The following is a 20,567-nucleotide window of genomic DNA, read 5'->3' on the forward strand; positions in this document are numbered from 1 at the left end:
TTGAAGTGTGCATTGCGTGGGACATTTGCCATGCAGCACAGGCGTTTCTGGGAACGAAAAGTGACCTCTTCAATGTGCATTTGAGGATGTGAAGAAAGCACCAGTGGTTCGGGAATGCAAGAGGTGGTGAGACAACAGAGGCGCAAACACCAGCTAACCTCACTTTCATCCTTCAAAGCTCTTGACGTGGAGGATTTTGTGGCAAGGGGCTCCTTGCCACAAATCAGGCTACACTGCTGCAGTTCTTTCCACGTTAGGGAATACATTGTTCGTGCTTGTGGCTCAGGTGTGTATCTAGTTGCCCACGAGCACTTTATGAATAATTTGCGGAGGTTTTTTGGGCGTTACTTATTTATTTGCCCATGAGCACTGTAGTTACTGTTTACGCTGCGCTTTGAGGAATTCGCAATGCAATTTTGTGTCTATAATTTGGCTACATCGAGCTGTTTGTTGTAGCAAGATTTGACCTCGCAACCAGTGATGCAGTGGCCAAAGGGGAGTACAAGCAGGGTGCTTGGAGTTGCAGACTCAACTTTCAGTTAGTGACCAAACTGCGCCTTTTGGTCACGTGTGTTTTGGTCGAGTGCGTAGCTGCAGAATCCTTTGGGGGTTGATTTTATTGGAGCTGGGGAATTGCTGCGAGGCGTGTTTCTCGAACATATTTTTAAAAAGTTGCACCATACTACCGTCATAACACCAGCTTAGTCATGGATGTTTTGCTTCATCTCCATACGCAACAGGCACATAATTTTGTGCAGTTCTAGCGAAGCGTTCTTCTTTTTGTGGTACTTTTGTTGGCACTCTTCTTGGCTTTAGATGCCCCCTTTAGCAGTAAACTGTACTGACCAACTGTGCTGGGATGTATTTGGTGCGGCTGAAAGCACGCTCCCACGTGATGCACAATTCACCGTGTCTGACGCGTGTAAGGAACCACGTGTCGCTGACGTCACGTGGGTTCTACTTCAACTTCTGTGGAAGTAAAAGATGCCCCCTGTGTCTTGCCGATTGTACGCTGATAGAGACGACGCCTCTACGACCACAACCACTTATACCCCTGTCACACGGCAGATCGAATGACATTTACAGCAAATTTCATTCGCTCTAAATGTCACTAGTTCGGTGCTACACGAGAATACCGAATGACAATTAGCGGCTAACTGAGGTCCCGGACCTCAGTTAGTGGCCAAATGAGTAGCTTCGACAGCAGTAGTGCGTCCCTAGACAGGGAAATTCAGTAACAAACCAAAGAATACTGTTTCTAAAAACTGTCAGTAAACTTATATTTTCTTCTTTGTGTTGTTGTTCAAATAAAGATAAACAAGTACTAACAAAAAAGAAAATCTCGTCCCCAGTGCGCGTGCTAGCCGAATCCGGATTTTTTGTAGACTTGTCTCGGCTTGTGATGTCTACTGATGTCACCCAAAATGGGTTGTTTTCTTGTTTTTATTTAAAAAAATATTTCTTTGTTGCGTTTTTTAAAAAAATGGTACGCGTGAAAACATTCTAGATGCACTTGAAATGTAATTTTGCGGTTTTGTGAGCTCGCTAAACGTCACTGCTATCACAATCAAATGATATTTTTTCCGCCGTGTGGACCCACACGGCCGAGCCGAATGTAATTTACAGCTAATGTCATTTAGTTTGACATTAGATTTGCCGTGTGACAGGGGTATTAATCGTTCAGAGCACGGGCATGGTTTGAGCACGGACAAATGTTGCGAAGAGCTGTTGATGAAACTGAGGAAGAAAAAACTCCGCAGAAATTCAAAGAATTCGCTACTAATGTGTAGCATTCTTATGCCACTTGTCTGGAGTGAAAGTTCTTTGCAGCCAAATGTGGCTATCAGTAGCGAATGTCATTGGATTATTTCGTTCTTTCTAAGTTTTCTTTTCTTTCTTCTCGCCGCTAATGCAAATTGATACCACTGTAGCGATGAGGTGCTATATTTTTTAACCATTTTTTTTTTTTTTTTGCAGGCACACTGCAGAATTGGTCTGCTTACACTATTTTTTTTATCCACATTTACAACGTTCCTTTGCAGACTTCTTTCATTTATTCTTTATTTGGGGGGGGGGGGGAGATGTGCAAGTTGCATATTTTTATTTTATCGGCTCTTTTTTGTGAAAAATTTGCTTTTTCTATTTTTATTATTTCTTGGTTTTTCAAAATTGTGTCCAAGCAATTAGAATCGTTTAAGCTATCGTAATGATTAAAGGTGGAACTCCCGCCAACTCTGCATTCTTGGGAAAATGCAGGGTGCTACGCGGTCCTGGCTGGGGGGGTATTCCACCAAGAATGCTACGCCTCAAAAAGAAAAGGAAAGAGGTTTGGCTGAGTGGCCGCATTGCAGAACGTTGTCATGTGTTCTCTCTGGGCTGTCGCAGTGCAGGGCAGTGCGTGAACAGCTACAACAGTGTTTTATTTCGTGACATTTCATTTTATTTTATGCAACACCTCCGGGAAAGAGGCCAGGAGGCATTGCGTGCTTGTGAGAAAAGTTTTGTGCGTGATGGGTCTGAACAATAGGGGGGGGATACTTGAGCGGGGCCTTTAAGCGTAGCATGTGATGCTGCTATTGAGGCCTGCTTACATCGTGTTGTCTCTTACTATGGCACATCACACCCTAGCACTGATCCCATCGTACCTTCCGCTCGTGCACTGTGAGTTGGGGAAGCACCTTGCGATCTACAACGTACCCGCCGTGGTCACTCCGTGGCTAGAGCCCAAGGATGTGGGTTTGATTCCCTGCTGCAGTGGCTGCCTTTCATTGAGAACGTGATCGGCTTGTTAATTCACGTCAACAATGTACAGTGCAGACACAATTCACAGTGTGTCTGTGCTGTCAATTGTTGACAGCCTTTGAGATGGAGGCAAAAAGTGATAACACCCAGGTGTGATGCGATTTAGGCAATCTTAAAGATCACCTGCAGGTGGTTGAAATTAATTTGGAGCCCTCCATAGCGCATAGAATGGCCATAGTCAGTCGGTTGGTGATCTGCAAGGGGGGATTTTTGGCTCACGCGCTTTGTTGGCGTGTGCAGGTGAACGTGCGCGAGCTGCTCCCCTCCTCGTGCCCCCCTCCCCCTGGCCTGGTGGTGGTGTACGACCAGGGCTCGTGGACGGCCCCCTCGGGCGAGGACTCCTTCCTGGCTGTGCTGCTGGCCAAGCTCGCCCGGGCCTTCCCCGGCCAAGTGGCCTTGCTCGCCGGTGAGCGGCCGCCGCAGCTTCCCCGCTAGGTTGCTGCTGCTCTGGTTGAGTCGGGGAGTGGCAGCAGTCCCCCTTAAAAGGGGCACTGACACAAAAATTTTGCATCTTGTTGTTTTTTTTTTTTTTTTTGCGATAAGTAGCTAGTGACCTACTTATAACCTGTAGAAACCTAATTTGCTTCAGCGTGCGATGGTTGTTTAATTAGAGGCATTTTAAATGCGGCCAGTTGCAGTTTCGGTTTCAGCGGGTGCCGCGAAACGATGGATTTTGTGTGAACAAAGCTGGCCACGTGACCGTCGGAGGGATATCACAGAGCAGAGCCGCCGTAGCACTGTCGAATCCGCATCGCCGGCAATTTCTGCGAATGCCCCCACGTACTGATCTCGTGAGGCGCTTAATTAAAAAGCGACCGTGGATGTGACGCAGGCGCTGCAAGTGCAAATGCTACCGCGGCTGAAGGACGACGCGCGACGCTCGAGACGGTGGGTGGCAAGACGCGCGCTGGGAGCAGCCGGCCGGTCTGCCTACAGGTCCGCCTACAGATGTGTTCGGCTTAGCACTGCGGCGGATATTGGAGTGCCGCTCTCGTAAGCGGTGCAGATGGCAATTTTTAATGCAACCCGCCATCGCATCATTAACTCCTTTCTCATGTAAGCCACCATGGTCGGGACTTGGAGACAATTTCGTGCAGCGGTAACAAGCTATCACTCGAGCTACCTGCGCCGGCCTGGGCCACTTCGTGGCCGTGGCCGCCGCCTGCACAGCGACCGTGCGGCTAGCTCAGTGGGCTTTTCGTGCCTCCGGTGCATTTTCGCATCCAATGGTAAGAAACAGTAATAGAAACAGAGTGCCTGGAATCGCTGTAGAACTTTGGTAGCGGCCAGCTGCCCCATCAGCTGACGAAATCACGGCGCCTCCGCCGCCAACGATCGGGTCGTTCGTTCTCGAGAGCAGAAGCTCCGCCCTCCGGCCCTCCGATTGGAGCGGCGAGCTGGGCGAGCCGGCGAAAAACGCCGGCAGTGCGGAAGCAGCAAACACAAACTCGTGACGTGTTTGGATGTTGTTTATTTACACGATATCCTCAGGATATCGATTGCGCGTGGTCCTCTGCTGGCTGCTCGGTTGCGTTTCGCACACTTTAAAATTGATTTTAAATATGTTCTAGGCTGTATTCGCCGCTGATATTTTGCAGATGATGTATATGTGTTCCCACCAATCTATCTCCGAAGTTATCTTGCCTTCAAAATTTTGTGTCAGTGCCCCTTTAACTCTGATTGGAGCTAATCTGTGCTTGGGTGCAAGTTGCTGTCGTCAAGGTGTGCGTTTTGAAAGAAGATTGCACTTAATGGGTGACGTCGTCTGCTTTTTCCCCAACGTAGCTTGTGTGTCGTTGTTGCAGTGGTTTGCAAGCAGATTAAGTCCAAAAAAATGAGGGAAACGGCTCGTGTCACTCGCAGTAATGCTCTCTGTGCACCGCGTGGAAGAACACGCAGCCACGGTGGTGGGGTAACTTCCATTGTCATTCTCAATCCAGTTGTGCTCGGGTATAGCAGTGGAAACTCCGTTCTGAGGCCCCGACTGGAGCTGTATTTCTGATTGAGCCGAGTAAAAGGAACAGGTGCCCTTCTCAAGAACGGGAGTGCTAAGTGTTGAAGCACCTGAGGGACAAGACGGAAGCACGACGGGACAAGAGCTCCAGAAGAGGATTCGTCTTATCCTGCTTCTTCTGGGTTGTTGTGTTTGTTGTGCTGTAATTTTTATAACGAGTATTGCTCAACTTTCCCAACAAGCTGTTCCACGTGTGAAATCAAGGTGTCAATGGATGCCCGTGTGGTTAGGAATGGTCATTGGAGAGAGACCGCCTGGACGGCGTCTTCATTCTATACATGTGCGTGTAAATGTAGCCTACGTACATGCCTCGACCGCTGCCTGTGGGGCACCGCTGATGTCTCCCTAGCAGAAGGTTTCAGAAGCAGCGACGGGAGGCTCCGCCCACTCCCCACTGTGGCCGCTGCTTTTGTGACACGTAGTACACAACTGAGATTTGCCGTTTGTAGGCGTTGGAAATCCACGTTTAAGTGGAGCAGTCACTCTGTTCGCAAATGCGGTGTATTTATGAGAGTGTAAGTGTTTCTGACACGATCTTAATACGGTACATTCGGTCTGTATAAATAGCGGGTGTACGCCACAGCCCAGCGTTGCGCAGCCGGCGTATGCATGGAGCTGATTGTAATTCCACTGCCCCGAAATTTACACACAGTGTCTTTTTGTAAGCAGTGATTCTTCAGATGGTCATCCTGTGGTGATACACGATGATGTAAATCGGTTTTGGGCAGTCGCATAATCTAGTGGAGCACTCATACCTGACAGCACGCCAGTTACGCCTGCCAGTATCATGCGTCAGATATTGATCACTACCCTCAACAAGCCAAGGAGGCATTCATTTCACGAACATTCTGCAAAAGGAGTACGGTGGGTAGTACAAAATTATATTTGGGGACAAAAATTTAATGCTGGGTCGTCTTGTCCGGAGGTGAGTGTGCGCACACTTATTACGCTGCTCCAAAAACTGCTTCCGAATCTGTTTATGCTGTCTCACTCCTGATAGCCCCTCTTGCGCATAAATAGCACGTATAAACTTCCTATATCAGTCGCGTGTGCAATCATTGCACTTTTTGCAATAACCTCTTCCGGGAGATGGAATGAAAGGTTGAGGTGGCTTGGTGCCCACTTGGTGCACGTACCCTCCCTTGGCGGCTGCCCTGACCCTCCCCCGGTTGACCGTGCAGGCGGCCTGGGCGAGTTCTCTGGGTCCCACCGGCCGCGGTGCGAGGAGGGGGGCTCCCGGGGCCCGCTGACGTCGCTGTCGCAGCCGTGCCTGTCGTCGCTGTCGTCGGCGGGCGGCCCGACGCGCATCCTGCCCTTCCTGTTCCTGGGCTCCCAGCGGGACGCCCAGGACCCGCAGCTCCTGGCCGCCCACAACATCGGCTACGAGCTCAATGTCTCCACCTCCTGCCCCAAGCCGGACTTCATCCCCGACGCCCACTTCCTGCGCATCCCGGTCAACGACAGCCACGCCGACAAGCTGCGGCCGCACTTCGCCCGCGCCTGCCGCTTCCTCGGTGCGTGGTGCGCCTGCACTTGGCTGCACGGCTTTTGCCCGCACTCGTGAACAAAGGTCGTTCCTTGATGGACTCAAAAGCAGCGGTAATAGACTTCATAACGAGAGCAGACCGGTATTCCCTCCTGAGTGGGTGGTGTACCTAGTGCAGGACGCCGTGGGCCATGGCTGCCCACTTGGACCAGCCAGGGCTGGTCCTCAGGGCCGGCCAGTGGTGGAGGGCACTCTGAACAGGGCATAGCATGTAATCAGGTGCCATGCAGGAATGCTCACACTCGCCCATACAGGACCTCTTCTCTTCTGCTGAGCTTGGGTTGCTCAGTCATTGGTGCTCTGTAATGTCTTTATAATTTCTGGAGGTTGTGATCAGGGCGCGCTCATTCGGTGGGGGTTGCAGGCTTCTGGTGGGTTTCCCGTCTTCCATGAAACGTTCAGTCCCATTACCGAGAGGGGGCTCTTGTGATGGTTCCCACAGGCCGCCTGGTGGAGAGTCGGCAACTGTCACGACATGCTCCGAGCGTAACGCCCGTGCCACCTTTTCTGCCGAGTCCACGTCGTCCACCTCTGTTGCCACCACGTGTGCCCTTCTTATCCTTGCCTTTTCCCGTGCTTGGCAGCGGACAGTGTGCGTGTCAGTGTGCGTGCCAGCCCGGCTGAGCTCTCCCCTCCCCCATGCCTCTTGCAGACAAGGTGCGGGAGTCGAGCGGGTGCGTGCTGGTGCACTGCCTGGCCGGGGTGTCGCGCTCCCCGACGGTGGCCATCGCCTACGTCATGCGCCACCTGGGGCTCTCCTCGGACGACGCCTACCGGTGAGCCCCGCTGGGGGGGGAGGACCCTCGCTCGGGCCAGGGTGGTGTGGGCACCACTCGCGAAACTGGTCCGCAGTTGGCCCCTGCTCGGGGGGCAGACGGGGGGACAAGCGTGGGGCAAGTTGACAGTGAATTGAAGAGGGGTGCACTCCCACCAGTCGTAAAGGAGAAACTGCAGTACCTAATTTACTGGTTCCCAATTTCAAAGACAGGTGCTTTTTGATAAGGTTGTGGTGTTAGGCTCAGTTGCAGTGAGGCAGCCCCAATTCTGAAGTGGAATTAATTTTGCGAGAGGTGCATATTGAAGAACCCTGATAGTGGCCGCCCCCATGGGTGCATATCTTAGTTTGTTCCTTGCAAGAGTGGCCCTTTAACCCTTCGAGGGTTTTTGCCGTCTATGTACGGCGGCAGTTTTTTCCGTCCAGCAAGGTCTTTGCCGCACGAGTACGGTTTAGATCCTTTGTTTGACGATGCACGCTCACTTGTTAGTGCTGCCACCTCCTAGGACTGACAAAAAGTGTTGGAAATTTGATTGTGCTACCTTCTTACGGAGATGAACGGAACTCTCTAGCTTCAGTGCGTCACGAGGCTTGTGTCAGCGCCCTTTTGTGGTTTGTTTCACCGTGGGATCGGAATTTAGGCGCACAGTGGTTTCAGTTTTGCCGCATGATTCCAACGGTGGCGCTTGAATTTTTACCTTCATCAGCACTCCCTTGCAGGGGCAGCGGAAGTTGATTTATATCTATATTGGCGCTGCTCTTAGCTTGTTTCTTACCAACGCTGACGAGGTATTCTCACTCTCCTTGTTTACTGTTCCTGATTTTTTTTTACAATTTATTCCCGACTTTTCACATTTTGTACATTCAAAATCTTCGATGTAGTAATTTGACCATCTGGGAAAGCTTTTTTTAAAAAAAAATTAGACCCTCAAAAGGTTAAGGAGTGCTGCGGGTTAAGTTTAATGAGCTGTAAAATTAAAACCTCGTTATAACGAAATTGAAGGGGCGCCGCGATTTGCTCGTTATAGCCAATATTTCGTTATAGCCGTAGCCGACATTTACTGCAAATATTATGCATTGTAGTTACCTAAAACAAAAATCGGGCGAAATAGCATCTTGCTGCACGGCGGTAGTCAGTAAAATAAACACATTCCGGAGGTAAAAAGGAAAAGTCACGAACCTACTTTATTGCAGTTCAAAACTCGTATTTTAAACAGACTTGGCTACGAAGAAGTCCGTAATTGGACGTTGATGCACCTTACTGATGCGAGCGATGGCTCCCTCAGCTGCGGCCGCTACGTTCACGCCATCTTCGCCGCCCTCGTGCGCGCCGAAGCGTGGCAGCACGTTCACCGCATCTGGTGCCTCCGACGCCGTCCTTAGCGCTTCTTTTCAAGCTACGTGCAACAGCGCTGACGATGGACTCTCGGTTGGTCACGATGGTGGACAGCGTACTCGTCCACACGTCAGTCTCTTGCCACCTTACCACAGAGTGCACCTTACCTTACTTCGCGCCCGATGCGACGGCTTTTATCATAGCTGTCTTCGGTTCAAGCGTGATAGTCTTTCGCTTTCGCTTCCACGCACACACAAACACAACTACGCAGTGACGTCGGCGATACGAACAGGGGAGAGGGGGGGAGGAAGGGGACGCAACCGCGCGCGCCGTGTGCATTGGGGTTTTTCTCGGACTCACTGCGGATAGTCCGCGGATTTCCCGAAGCCATAGGGATACATGGGAAAATCGAACGTCGGACTGCTTCTCGGGGAGCCCGCGGTGAGTCCGAGACTGTAAATCGAAAGGCCCCATCACAGAACAAGGCCCCATTGTCTGCAGGCCGTGCACAGCGAGAGGAGGGTGGGGGCTTCGCGGGCGCAGCGTCCGCATGGCGCGCCATCCAGCTTCGCGCGTGTGGCGGGAGTTTTGAACTGCTAATACAGTTGCCGCGTCGCGCACTGTCTCAAATCTGCGTTGCGCACTGTTGTAAAATTAGCTCAAAATTTGATTTCTCTACGAAATTTGTTTGTTATATCCTGTAACGCAGTTTTAAATACATTGGTTTCTATGGGGACTTTCATGGGGAATTACGATTTGCTCGTTATATCCATTATTTCGTTATAGCCTGTCTCGTTATAGGGACCGGGCGGCCGTTGTATGGCACCACCGTCGTTTCAGCGAACAGCGCCGCCCGTGGCGAACCGCTCGTCAGTGGAATGCCGGGGGCGGTCAGCGCAGTGTAGTTGTGCATGGCTTTCTGTCGTTTTTCTGCGGTGCGGCTTGCAAAGCGAACGTAACCCCACGTGCATTTTTCAGATCGGTAAATCTTGAGTGTGGATGTGACGTTTACAATGTATGCCGTGTGTGTTATTTACGCCCATACTCAGTATTTAGAAATAGCAGACGACGCTCAATGCGCCAAGCTGGAAGTCAAGCTGGAAGTGAAAGTTCGTTGCTTCATGCAATTTTTTCATGCCTGCATGCAGTTTTGCGAATCGAGGAGTATATTCCCGCTAAATGCTCCCACAAAGCCGGTATGCGCAACCGATCTAGGAATGCTGTGGCGCAGGCCTTTGGCAGTTGATGACGAAACGGCGCCGACGTCGTGCACAAGCGAAAGACAAAGTTGAAGGGTGTCTTCGAAGATTTACCTCAAAACAGAAATTGTGACGAATGACGCTTCCGTATCTTCATTACCTACGGCTGAAACGTGCTTCATTTCACAGAAATGCTCTTACTACAGCCATCGGGAATCGTTGATAGAATAAATACCGCATGATAGTAGAATGTTATTGCTTGTCGTGGAGAAGCATTGCTTTACAAGAATTGCAATGGTTTCTGGCTATTTGGTAAATGGTTTTTCAAAAACCAATTCCTGCGTGACTGAAGCGACTGAAGGACGCAAGACAGGAGGGTGCCCGAAAACTGTACTCAGCTTCACAACTGAATGCTGCGGTCGGTTTACAAGCTGCCACCTACGCTTGAAAAATCATGCACACCTCCGTCTAACGACGATGATGGTTTATCGCAAAGCTCTATTGTATGGGTTTCCTTGGTTGCCTTCTGGATTTAAACTTTGACTAGTTGAGCGTCGAATTTGACCAGCACGCAATTTGGTCTTTTGGTCGCAGCGTCTTTGACTTTGACCATTTCCCATTCGATTTCGCACGAAGAAAGCTTTGTTCAACCATCATAATCATTAGATGATTTTGCTGTTTAATTTTGAACTTCCATGCCCCCTCTCCAAATCTAAACTTTTTCCAGTGTGTCGGAAATGTGTCTGTGGTGGAGGACTCGGGCTGATGCACCCATATTTGAGGCAACTAATCGCGCGTTTTTGGTGTCTTCACCAGGCATTACACGATTTTTTAGGTACTCTGTAAAGAATACTTAAGCATTAAAAAACACCGGCTGACGTTAACACTGCCACATTTTTTAACTATCGGTGCCAGCCTTTATTCTACGCAGGGGGTAAAACGGGAAGAGGAGGAGGGATGGTTTGTAGCTTGGGCTGTTGAGTTGGTGAATAACTTTGGCTTTTGATAAAATGACCACCAGAAACGTGGGTTTTCCACTTCGGCTTTCAGGCTCCCATGCTGTCACAGTGTCGCTCACCAAACCGAAGGTACAAAGCTCACGGTTACAGAAAGTGTGAACTACCGCAACATTTCTACTGCTACACGGTAATCCATCTCGTATGCAGGTGCCTTTCTATTTAAAACGCACGTATCGAGGTATCCTAGCGCTAAGACTGGCGTGGAAACCGTAGTCATTGCAACAAGTGAAGAAAGTGGTAGAAATTAATTCTAATATTGCTAATAGTTTGATTCCTACTCAGATCGCGCGGAGCCAGGAGCAGAGCGCTGCAAAAGCGCTCGTGTCAATGTAGCCCTTCCCCAACCTTACAAGCATCCAATACGTTTGCGTAGCCGTGAGTGCATTTAAGAAGAAAAAATACTAATAATAGTAGTTTTATTCGTACTCAGAACGGGTGGAGCCAAGCGGAGATCGCTGCAAAAAGCGCTCATGCCATTGCAGCCGATACCCAACTTTAGACGCGTCCGACAAGTTTACGTAGTCATTACTGCATCTAAGAACCCAACACATCTGTTTAGACTTCGTTTAATCTCACATGTCTGCTCACAACACCACCAAAACATACAAAGCACTGATGCAAACACGACAAAAACAACGGGAGGCTGTGTAGTCCAATGCACTGGCTCATTCCATTGACGAGGGGAGCGCCGAGTGGTGGCGCCACCCGTCCAGCTGCCCGGTCCCTATAACGAGGTTTAACGTAGTTCCAAGTGGTATATTAAAAAACCGGTTCTCTTATTGCATTCGCCAGCGTTCATAGTAGTGCAAAATATAAAGATTACAGTTTTATGACTAACACTGTTCTGTCTATTGTTCCTCCAAAAAGGACCAATCATCTGTAGTTTTGGGAACTAATTGATACTGACTCAAAAAATAACGGCATATCTAAAACCAGTGGGAAAAAAAAGCAGCAAGACTAGCAAGTTTCACAGAGAAGAAATTATTTCAAGAGCCGTGTGGGCCCATTTCGGTCATCATGTCTTCGCAAAGCAACTGCAGCACCGAAGCCAATGCCCCGCTCTGCTTGCGCTGCATCATATCCACGTCCTTCTCTCTCAAGCCTATCAGGGCTCGCTCAAAATGGACATGGGCATACTTTCGCCTTATGCTTTGGCCTCAACCTGTGCTCTTTCTTGTTGTTCTAGCTTGAGCTTCCGTCGGCTTACTCATCTGCAAGTTTCTTTTGGCGATTGTTTTTGCTCGTTAAGGGGACGTGCTCCTCCAAACAACTTTTTTTTTAATAATGAAGTTAGGAGGCTGAAATTTTCACAGCTTGTAGAGATCGAGCTTCTCTGGTCATATATGTAATCAGATTTTGAATAGCTGCTCCGGATAAAATGTTACGCAGCATGACTTTCAGAAAAATGGCTTTTTTGTGCACACTTTTTTTTATAGTAAAAATTTTTTCTGAAACTTTTAAAATAGCCTAGGTGGTTCCTTATGAACTGCAGAGTGCACAAATCTACCTGAAAAAGCCTCATCATCATTTTCCTCACCACGAAAAAAAAATGACTGGTAGTGTGCCTTTTTTTGTTCTGTATATTTTTGTTTTATGACCGTCAGAAATATCTAAGGACACAAATTGCATAATGAACAAGATTTGTGCACTCTACGTGTTATAATGAACATCTGTGCAAAATTTCATCCTGATACGACAACTTTAAGTGGGAAAATAAGTGTGCACAAACTCAGAAAACGGACAAAAACAACAAGCTGAGAAAAACGCAATTGAAAGTTTATTTCTTTGGCAGATTCAGAAATTCTTGCTCGAACAACATGAAATTTGGTGGGGATACAGTCTGAAATGTCCACATTGAGGTACTAAAACTAGAATGCTCCTGCTGCATAAGTTGCACCCTCACGGTTTTTGCTGGGGTAGTCCTTGGTATGGGACCGTTTCACCAGGCTGCGGCAATGGGACTAGCCTTAGCAGTCAGCTTGGCACACATCTGCCTGATCCTCCGCTGGTCACTTGCATTGCTTAGTCTGACCAGTTCTTCTGAAGGGAAGATTCCCAGTTCTTGGAGAACTTGCTCAAAGCTAGTGTGGCCCCTGTTGAACCACAACCCTGCGAGGGCAGTGGCAGTCTCCACTACAGTGAACTGCAGGTTGTACGATAGCGTCCTGTGCCAGATGCGCAGTGCTGCTTCCGTCTCCATGGCATGGGATGAGCAGTCGACATTTCTTTCACACACAAGAGGCATGAAAGGCTTGCCACACTTCCTCCTCTTGCTCATCAAGCTTTTGGTGGCGGCTACAAGTACAAGTAGTTTGACAGCACCTCAAAATCCAGGCAGGGACCAGTGTCAAGAGAAATGACAATGCCAACACTGTTGTGGCTCGTGTTTTTGCTTCTGCCAAGTACCATCAAAAATCACACTGAGGTCAGTCTGACCAGCTTGCAACGCAGTTACTTGCCTTGCTTCAGCAAGGTTGTCAGAGACACCTTTTGTGGCCGCAACATGAACTTTCTTGGCAGTGTTGTAGAACGTCTTTTGATGCTGTGGTTTTGGTAGACCAAGAATGGCACAAAACCTGCACAGCTGATCGTGTCCGATGCCAACCGCGCGTGCAGCGAGTACCGCTTTCACATTGACGGCGAAACTATCACGGGGACTTCCCCTGCAGAGTTCTGGTTTGCGGCCTCCGCGACCGACGGCGGCAGCGCGCTGCGACGAGTAAACAGAAGAAATCACTCCCGCAGCCACTCCCGCAGGGCACTTCTCGTTTTTGCACTTCAGTTCCAGTACCGATGCGAGGCCCTTCCGTTTGTTCGCAACCTCAACTACGAAGAGTTCGCACTTCCCGCACGTCGCGCACACGGTGGCACTCAAGGTCAGTCAGAGCGCCGACTTCAGAGATAACTGCACCGCTCCCGTGGCTGGCTGTCTCCTCACCTTGGAAGGCTGCCGACTTCTTCTCCGATGCGCCTATAAAGCCGATATCTTCGCTGATAAAATCAGCCCCGCCTGGTAGAGCCGCGCTTGCAACGCTTGAAGGCCCGGCGCCGTTAGGCCTCACGGTGTCGGTCGTGCCGGCATTGGCCGTGGTCGTCGCAATGCTGCGCCGCTTGCGCTTTCCTTTGTACCGGCATGAAGTACGCTGCTTCCGGCGACAAAAGTCACGCTTGTCCTCACCGTTCACGATTAAAAACACACGATAAGCAAATAGAAAAGATAGCGCGAAGTAGCGAACGGAACGATGCGGGCGATGGCGGCTCACAAGCGGCAAGAGCCAATGGCGGTCCCGCTTTCGCGTCACGTGATTTAAATGCCCAGTGGGAGCTCGCAAAACAAGCGGGAAGAAACATTTTTTTAATTTTTTTTACGCGGAGATACGAAGCTGGCGAGCGGCTCAGTCGAGAGAAGAAGGCTTGATCTACCTCTCTCCAGCGACCGAAATGGCGGCGAGCCACGCTGCCGTGCGGAATAAATTCTCAAACCTGGCCGAAATTTGGCTTGATTGCGTGATTTCTTCGGTCACCGCGAGTCATTCGGACACATTTTTCACTAAGTTCTCGTTCGTATTTCGTTTTCATTTTTTTACCCATGAAAGAAGGATAGTCAAAGATGCTAATGCAAGGGAAAACAAAAAATCGGTATATTTCGAAAAAATCGCGTTTTTTCGACCCGTGTGTCCCCTTAAATGCAACGTTGTACACAATACACACCTATCGGCTGCTAGTTAAAGGAGTCGACCTGTATTCCAGCTCGACGTATATTCCGCATTGTACGGCAGCATCTGGGATCAACCGTGTTCATCATGCAACAAGGAATGCTACAAAGTTGTAACTACATAAAGTTCACTGGAGGGAAACGGTCCTCCGCAATAAAACAGGAGAGAATGCGAACCGTGAAACAGCGGTAAACAAAGTGATGTGCTGTTCAAGGGTTGGTATTTGTTCCGTGTGCACTTATCTGCTTACGGGTTCAGGCTTTATTTTCAGCATGTGGAAGCTGCGGAGGGCCTTTGCTCCTGGCAGTGAAGCTGTATATGTCTGTGCTTCCCCATGTACAGTCTAATCCAACTACAACGAAGTCCGCTTCAACGAAATATTTCCAATTCCCCGTCAGCTAGCCATAGAAATCAATGCAACAAAGTCCTCGCCACAACGAACCACTTGTCTGGCTTGCCTCACGCTTCAACGAAATTTTCGATGAATTTAGCTGGGTTTGAACAATTATTTGCAATAAAATAAGCATAGCGCCAGCTATCTGCAACTTTTTAAAGATTCAGGACGCTTAGTTTCACTGAAAACATGCGCGGTGCGCCCACACTGCCGCCCAAAACAACACAAACTCATAGGTGGACGCCATTGTTTGATGGTGATGATGTGGCGGGCCGTCTTTACATGAGGCGCAAGCCAGGTTCGTCGAGCCGGAGCTATGTATAGCCAATCCGTATCCAGTTGAAACACCGTGGTTGAAATCGTGCGAATGTGCTCTGCTGCTGGTGCAGCACCATCATGTATGCATTGTGAGCAACTGTCCTTGCAGTTTTCCTTCTACAATTCTTCAGTCAAAAGCAAAAATAATAGCGAGTTTTAGCTGACCGTCTTTCACGGTCCGCTCTTCTCCGATGCAAGCGGAAGCGCCATTCCGCATGCGTGGCGCGCTTGGCCATGAACGGCATTAGCTCCGGTTGCACTGAGCGGGCCGCCGATGCCGGAGCGGAGCGTAGAAAACGGTCAACTAAAACTCTCTAATGTTTTCGTGTTTTGTCCTGAACCCGCGTCATCCTATCTTAGTAGCGAGGGTGCGGTCGCTTTAAATGCAAGCGCGCTCGGCTTGCCTGCCAAGGTCAGTTGCTGCAGTGCCTAGTCAGAGGATAAGTTAACGGGGGTTGTTCCTGCCACAAGAGAGACGGGGCTTCCAACCACATAGCAGCTATCTGCAAGTAATCAGCTCGGGGAAACGCCTTGTGGAACAGCAATATGCCTTTTTTTTTAGCCTGCATTTCTTCATTTCTTCACCTCTCCCCTCCTCCGCAGTATTGCACTCTTTGCATGCTGATAAAATAATAATAATAATAATAATAATAATAATAATAATGTTTATTCACATTTCAAAATTATTCACATTTCATAAAAAAAACAGATAATCATTGGTATGTTTGTTGTCTGATTAAACGCGACGTTACTGTGCGTCACTCCTTTTTCTAAACATTGTACTATGCTGCCAATGATGCGGAAATATCTGGGGCTATTTTTCTTGCCCTTCCGTTCTTTGTTGGGGCAGATTTCGCCTCAACGAAATTTTTCTCGCGTCCCGTCGATTTCGTTGTAGCGGGATTCGACTGTAATGCGTGTTCAAATTGCTGTGAAGCAAATTTTCGCGGGAAGACTGTGGCTACAGAGAACGGCTGTAACTTGCGTTTAATCGAAATTATGCCGAAAAGCTTCTAAGATGACTCTTAACATTACGTGAAGTTTTGTTTACGTTTCGCATTCATGTAGTTTGCAGTTGAGTTGTAAATATTGTGGAACTCCCATCTTCTGTCAGTACATGGGCTTGTTTCGGTAAAGCTTGAGTTGTTTGAAGTTGTATTGCCCTAATTGGGTAGGAAATGTGTCCACTCTTTTGAACTCCGTGCAACTTCGCTGGTCATCCTTCTTCACATAATGGAAGGGGGCTGAATTTTGCATCTTTTGGGCTCGCGCTACTGAGAGGCGGCGTTGCGATGAGAGTGCCCCCGGTGATGGCCACAACAGAGGAGGACGATCAGCGGTGTGATGTTGTGCTGCAGCTACGTCAAGTCCAAGCGTCCGAGCATCTCGCCCAACTTCAACTTCCTCGGGCAGCTGCTGGAGTATGAGCGGGAGCTGCGTGGAGAGGCCCACCTCCCGACCGCTGGCACCAGCCACCCGGCCTCGGTGCCTGAGGAGGAGGGGCCTGCATTGGAGGAAGAGGAGGAGGAGGAGGGACGCCGGGCAGGAGGGGAAATGGCCCCCCCGCTGGTGCGGCCCGCCTCGGACCCCCGGTGAGTGGCGGGTGTTGGCTGGGGGGGGGTGACGGAAACACCAGGATGAGCATCGATGGCCCTGCTGCCAGCGCCACCTCTACGGTGCGGCTGAAAGGTGATACCGTGGCCACTACTGTCTGCATTCAATGTGACCGCACCCTGCACGTATGCAGTAATTATTAATTACTGCACACGTTAATTATTAATTACTGCACACGTTAATTATTAATTACTGCACACAATTAATTATTAATTAATTAATTAATTATTAATTAAGAAAGTAATTATGTCAGCGGGGGGGGGTCAGAATGTTTGTGATGAGAATGGACGCACGCTTGAGGGTGCTGCACCTCCAGAAAAGCACCGCTGAACCTTTCAGATGTCTCGCGCTACCCATGTGGCTACTGTGGGGGATGGGTGGAGCTTTCCGTTTCCCAGCTGCCTCTTTTATTGTTGTTCACGAGGAAAGAAATGCAGTGGAACGACGCATTCCAGAGGGAGGGAACGGCCTCGGGGCACTTGCAGCGAAGGATTGGCGGCAGTGCATTGTGGCAGAAGCAGAGCGGCTGACCGCAGTAGGCTGGGAGAGAGAAAGCAGAGGGCGTGGTTAAAGGACCCATGAAGACAAAATACAAGTTGGGTTTGTTAGAAAGACTGCTTAGTCCTGATAACAATGATACCAATATCATCGCAATCTTCGAACAAATAACGGAGATATTACAGAAAACGTGTGAAGCAGTCGCGACCCCCTAGCCAATTTCCCGCAACTTTTCTATGACGTCACGGAACCTTGTTTGTGCGATTGGCAGCCGCCTAACTGACCTGTCGCGACACATAACTGTACGTCTGTAATGGGGCCTCTAGTTCCATTTGACCGCACGCATCACTTGAATGCTAATGTGCAGTTAACGCACTGAAAATTGTGTTTTATAGTAGGCCCGTATGACGTCATTCTTGCTCATAACACGTCACTGTGGCGCAAAATTTGAAAGTTTTTAAAGGAGCACTGACATCAATTTTCGGCGTTAATATTATTGCACAGTTAGCTTCCTTCACTCAACAGAATACCCTGCCTGAAATATGAGCGGCCTGCGACGCGAAGAACATACTTCAATGGGATCTCATTTATCGCGCCGACGGAGCAGCGCGCGGAGTGGCACTCAGCAAATGGACATCAGCGTGACATCACTCCAGGAGAGCAAAAAGAAGTGACGCGACAGCGCTCGTCAAAAACTCGTGATGTCACTTCACGCGCGCGGCCCCACGAGCGGCGAGCGGGCGCAACACCCTCTCAAGCGGGCGCTGGTGACGACCGCACAAAGCGGTGAGGTCAAACCGGGAGGCTGTCATATGCGCCGTTCGGGATGAAAGCGCGGGAATTTGAAACAAACGATTTTCAGGCCGTTCAATGTAATTAACTATCGCGCGCTGAAGTATTTGAAGTGCTGTTTCAGGTTCGCCAGACCATTAAGCATCGATAAAAGCAATAAAAGTGTAACATAAAATTTTCGTGTCAGTGCTCCTTTAAATACTTCTTGATTTTTTTTTTCGTTAGAAAAACATCTTTTGTGGCTGTAATGGAGCTGAGTGAGATACTGAAGCCTAGTTCTTTCAAATTAAACGAAGTTGTATTTTCTCTTCATGGCTCCTTTAAGAGTGGCCAGGCACTGCACAGCCGATCTGGAAGAAGCTAGGGTCGGTCAGGTTGCGGAGCCAAGGCAGGGACTGTGCTTAGCAGTGTGCGGAGCGGGAGCAGAGTTCTTGATGTACAGCAGTTGAGGAACTTTGCTTTGGAAATCTGGGTCATGTGAGCACCCCTGCTTTGTCAAAGCTTTAGGGGGTACTGGCACAGGGGTGCCTAGCGGGCAAGGACTGAACTTTGCTGGCCATTTACTCTTAATAGCAAAACTCGGTGAAACAAAGCTTGTTTTTTCAAATTTATAAGCATTCTATACGCCTGTCAAACGTGCCTTTTTAACTTACATCGAGTGCACTCGGACTCCCCGAATGACACTTGGGCTGCGCTCTGCAGAACGACGAAACCAAGTGCCCTTGACCGGGATGTCAGTGGCGATAGGTGGTGTCAATATTCCGCAAAATTACTCAAAATTCCCCCCCTTGATTATGTGAGAAACAGTGGAAACATTTCGTTGTGTTTGCATTGTTTAAAATTGCAATTGCCGCCTCGCACAGGTCCACAGAAACCAAGTTAAGACGGCGACTGAACACCGGCGCTGATATCGTCACTGCGCAGTGAATAGCTGATCATTTGGGGGAAATTATCTGAAAGCGTGGAATTTAAGAGAGAAGGCTGGAGCAGGAACACAATCACAGGGCCACAAGAAAGCACCTACAAGAACGCCGTCGAGAATGGCCACAATGGAGCAAAACCCCACCAGGCGGTGCTGGCACGTTGTTGAGAGAGAGGTTATTTTGTTGTTTTTTGTTGCTGCTTACCTTTTTGTAAAATTAAATCAACAGTATGTCTATAATGAACTCTTAACATTGCTCATTACCCTCTAAATGCTCGCGGATTTATGTTGCTTTTCCCGATTTTCGGACTTGTGGTCACGAGATTACTCACTCGGCGAGCTGGCCCCAGTAAAGTGGGTTTGGGGAACACACTTAAAGTGCGTTCCTTGTAAATTGTCATTCGGGTTTGCCGTTTAGCCGCTCCCGAATGACATTTTAGCTGAGTGCGCTTTGTGGAAGTGCACTTCAATAGGCACGTTTGACAGGAGTATTAACTATGTGCTGTTAACCTGCGCTTCCACGGTTTTTCTATTGCGACTTTTGGCAGCAGTTGCAAGCTATTGCGCGTGCGACTGCAGCTTTGTCCGCAGAAGGCGGGCTGGTCAACCCGCCCACCCTGGGGTGCCTTTTGAGCGGTGCAGTACAGTGGGGCGTGTGTGCAGGTGGTCACTGTGTCGCCTGAGCCTGGACCTGCGCGGCTCCCCACTGCGGGTGCAGCTGCCCACCAGGGGGGAGGTGGCCGCCCACGGCCACGTGCCCCCGCCCCGGGAGGAGGAGGAGGAGCAGCAGCCGGTGGTGCTGAGGCGCAAGGGGGGCCTGCCCCCGCGCAAGGACACCCACAGCCACGACAGCGCCTACAGGTGGGTGGGAGCGGGCAGGCAGGGACCCGGATGTGCCGAAATATTGCGTACATCAAACAGTCCAAAGATCCCCATGGAAATCCCATGCAAAAGTATATGGTGCTTTTGTGTGCGTGTATCAAACTACCATCCACTGGCACATTCCATGTATCAAAAACCACGCCGCTAGTGCCGCGGCAAGTGCGTTTCTTCTGGGGGGGTTCAGGCAGTGACAGTGACGACTTCTTAGGTGTCGTGTCGCTTGGGTGGCCTTCGACACCTGCCCAACCTGCTCACTATAGTGCATTTCAGAAGCTACGTTCAGCACTGTGCAGGCTGCATTGTTGTCGCAGTCCTTCGCCCACTGAGCACGCCTAACTCACCGTGAAGGGGGCCTCGAAAGGACACTTCCGTCTCCCCTCAGGGCAGGTGGAACTGCAAGGCCCCAGCACCTGTTGTTGCTTGGCGCCCTCAGTGGGAAGACTGTGACAACAATGCCACCTCCGCAGAGCTGCGCGCAGCTTCTGAAATGCGCCTGTGAGAACGCAGGGAGTGATTGGGTGTGAAAGGCAAAGGGGGAGGGGAAATTGACCGGAGGCGTCGTGACCCACTGGCTGCTCTGCCCGCACAGGAAGACCGGTGGGGCACGGTGTGCGTTTGTTGTGTTCGTGGCACCGTGTCTTCAGAGCCGTGGTCGCAAAAACGCGGAAAAATGGGGATGTAGCGACGAAGGTGGGCATCGTGTGATGGGTGGCGGCAAATGAATGAAAAGACGTCGGCTG

The 20,567-nt window shown here is 49.8% G+C and overlaps 1 protein-coding gene across 1 annotated transcript in view; it reads left to right on the forward strand.

The window, feature by feature from the left end:
- Window positions 1-20,567, forward strand: part of LOC144141225 (dual specificity protein phosphatase 16-like) — a 55,311-nt gene that overhangs the window by 26,524 nt on the left and 8,220 nt on the right. Inside the window, exons 4-8 of the mRNA XM_077672781.1 lie at window positions 3,043-3,208; window positions 5,998-6,330; window positions 7,015-7,138; window positions 16,478-16,711; window positions 19,609-19,806. Coding sequence (XP_077528907.1) covers window positions 3,043-3,208; window positions 5,998-6,330; window positions 7,015-7,138; window positions 16,478-16,711; window positions 19,609-19,806 — 1,055 coding nt within the window. The remainder of the gene's footprint in view (window positions 1-3,042; window positions 3,209-5,997; window positions 6,331-7,014; window positions 7,139-16,477; window positions 16,712-19,608; window positions 19,807-20,567) is intronic.

Source organism: Haemaphysalis longicornis, unplaced genomic scaffold, assembly GCF_048455015.1.
Source record: "Haemaphysalis longicornis isolate Haplotype H1 unplaced genomic scaffold, Haemaphysalis longicornis Haplotype H1 scaffold_6, whole genome shotgun sequence".
NCBI classification, from domain to species: domain Eukaryota; kingdom Metazoa; phylum Arthropoda; class Arachnida; order Ixodida; family Ixodidae; genus Haemaphysalis; species Haemaphysalis longicornis.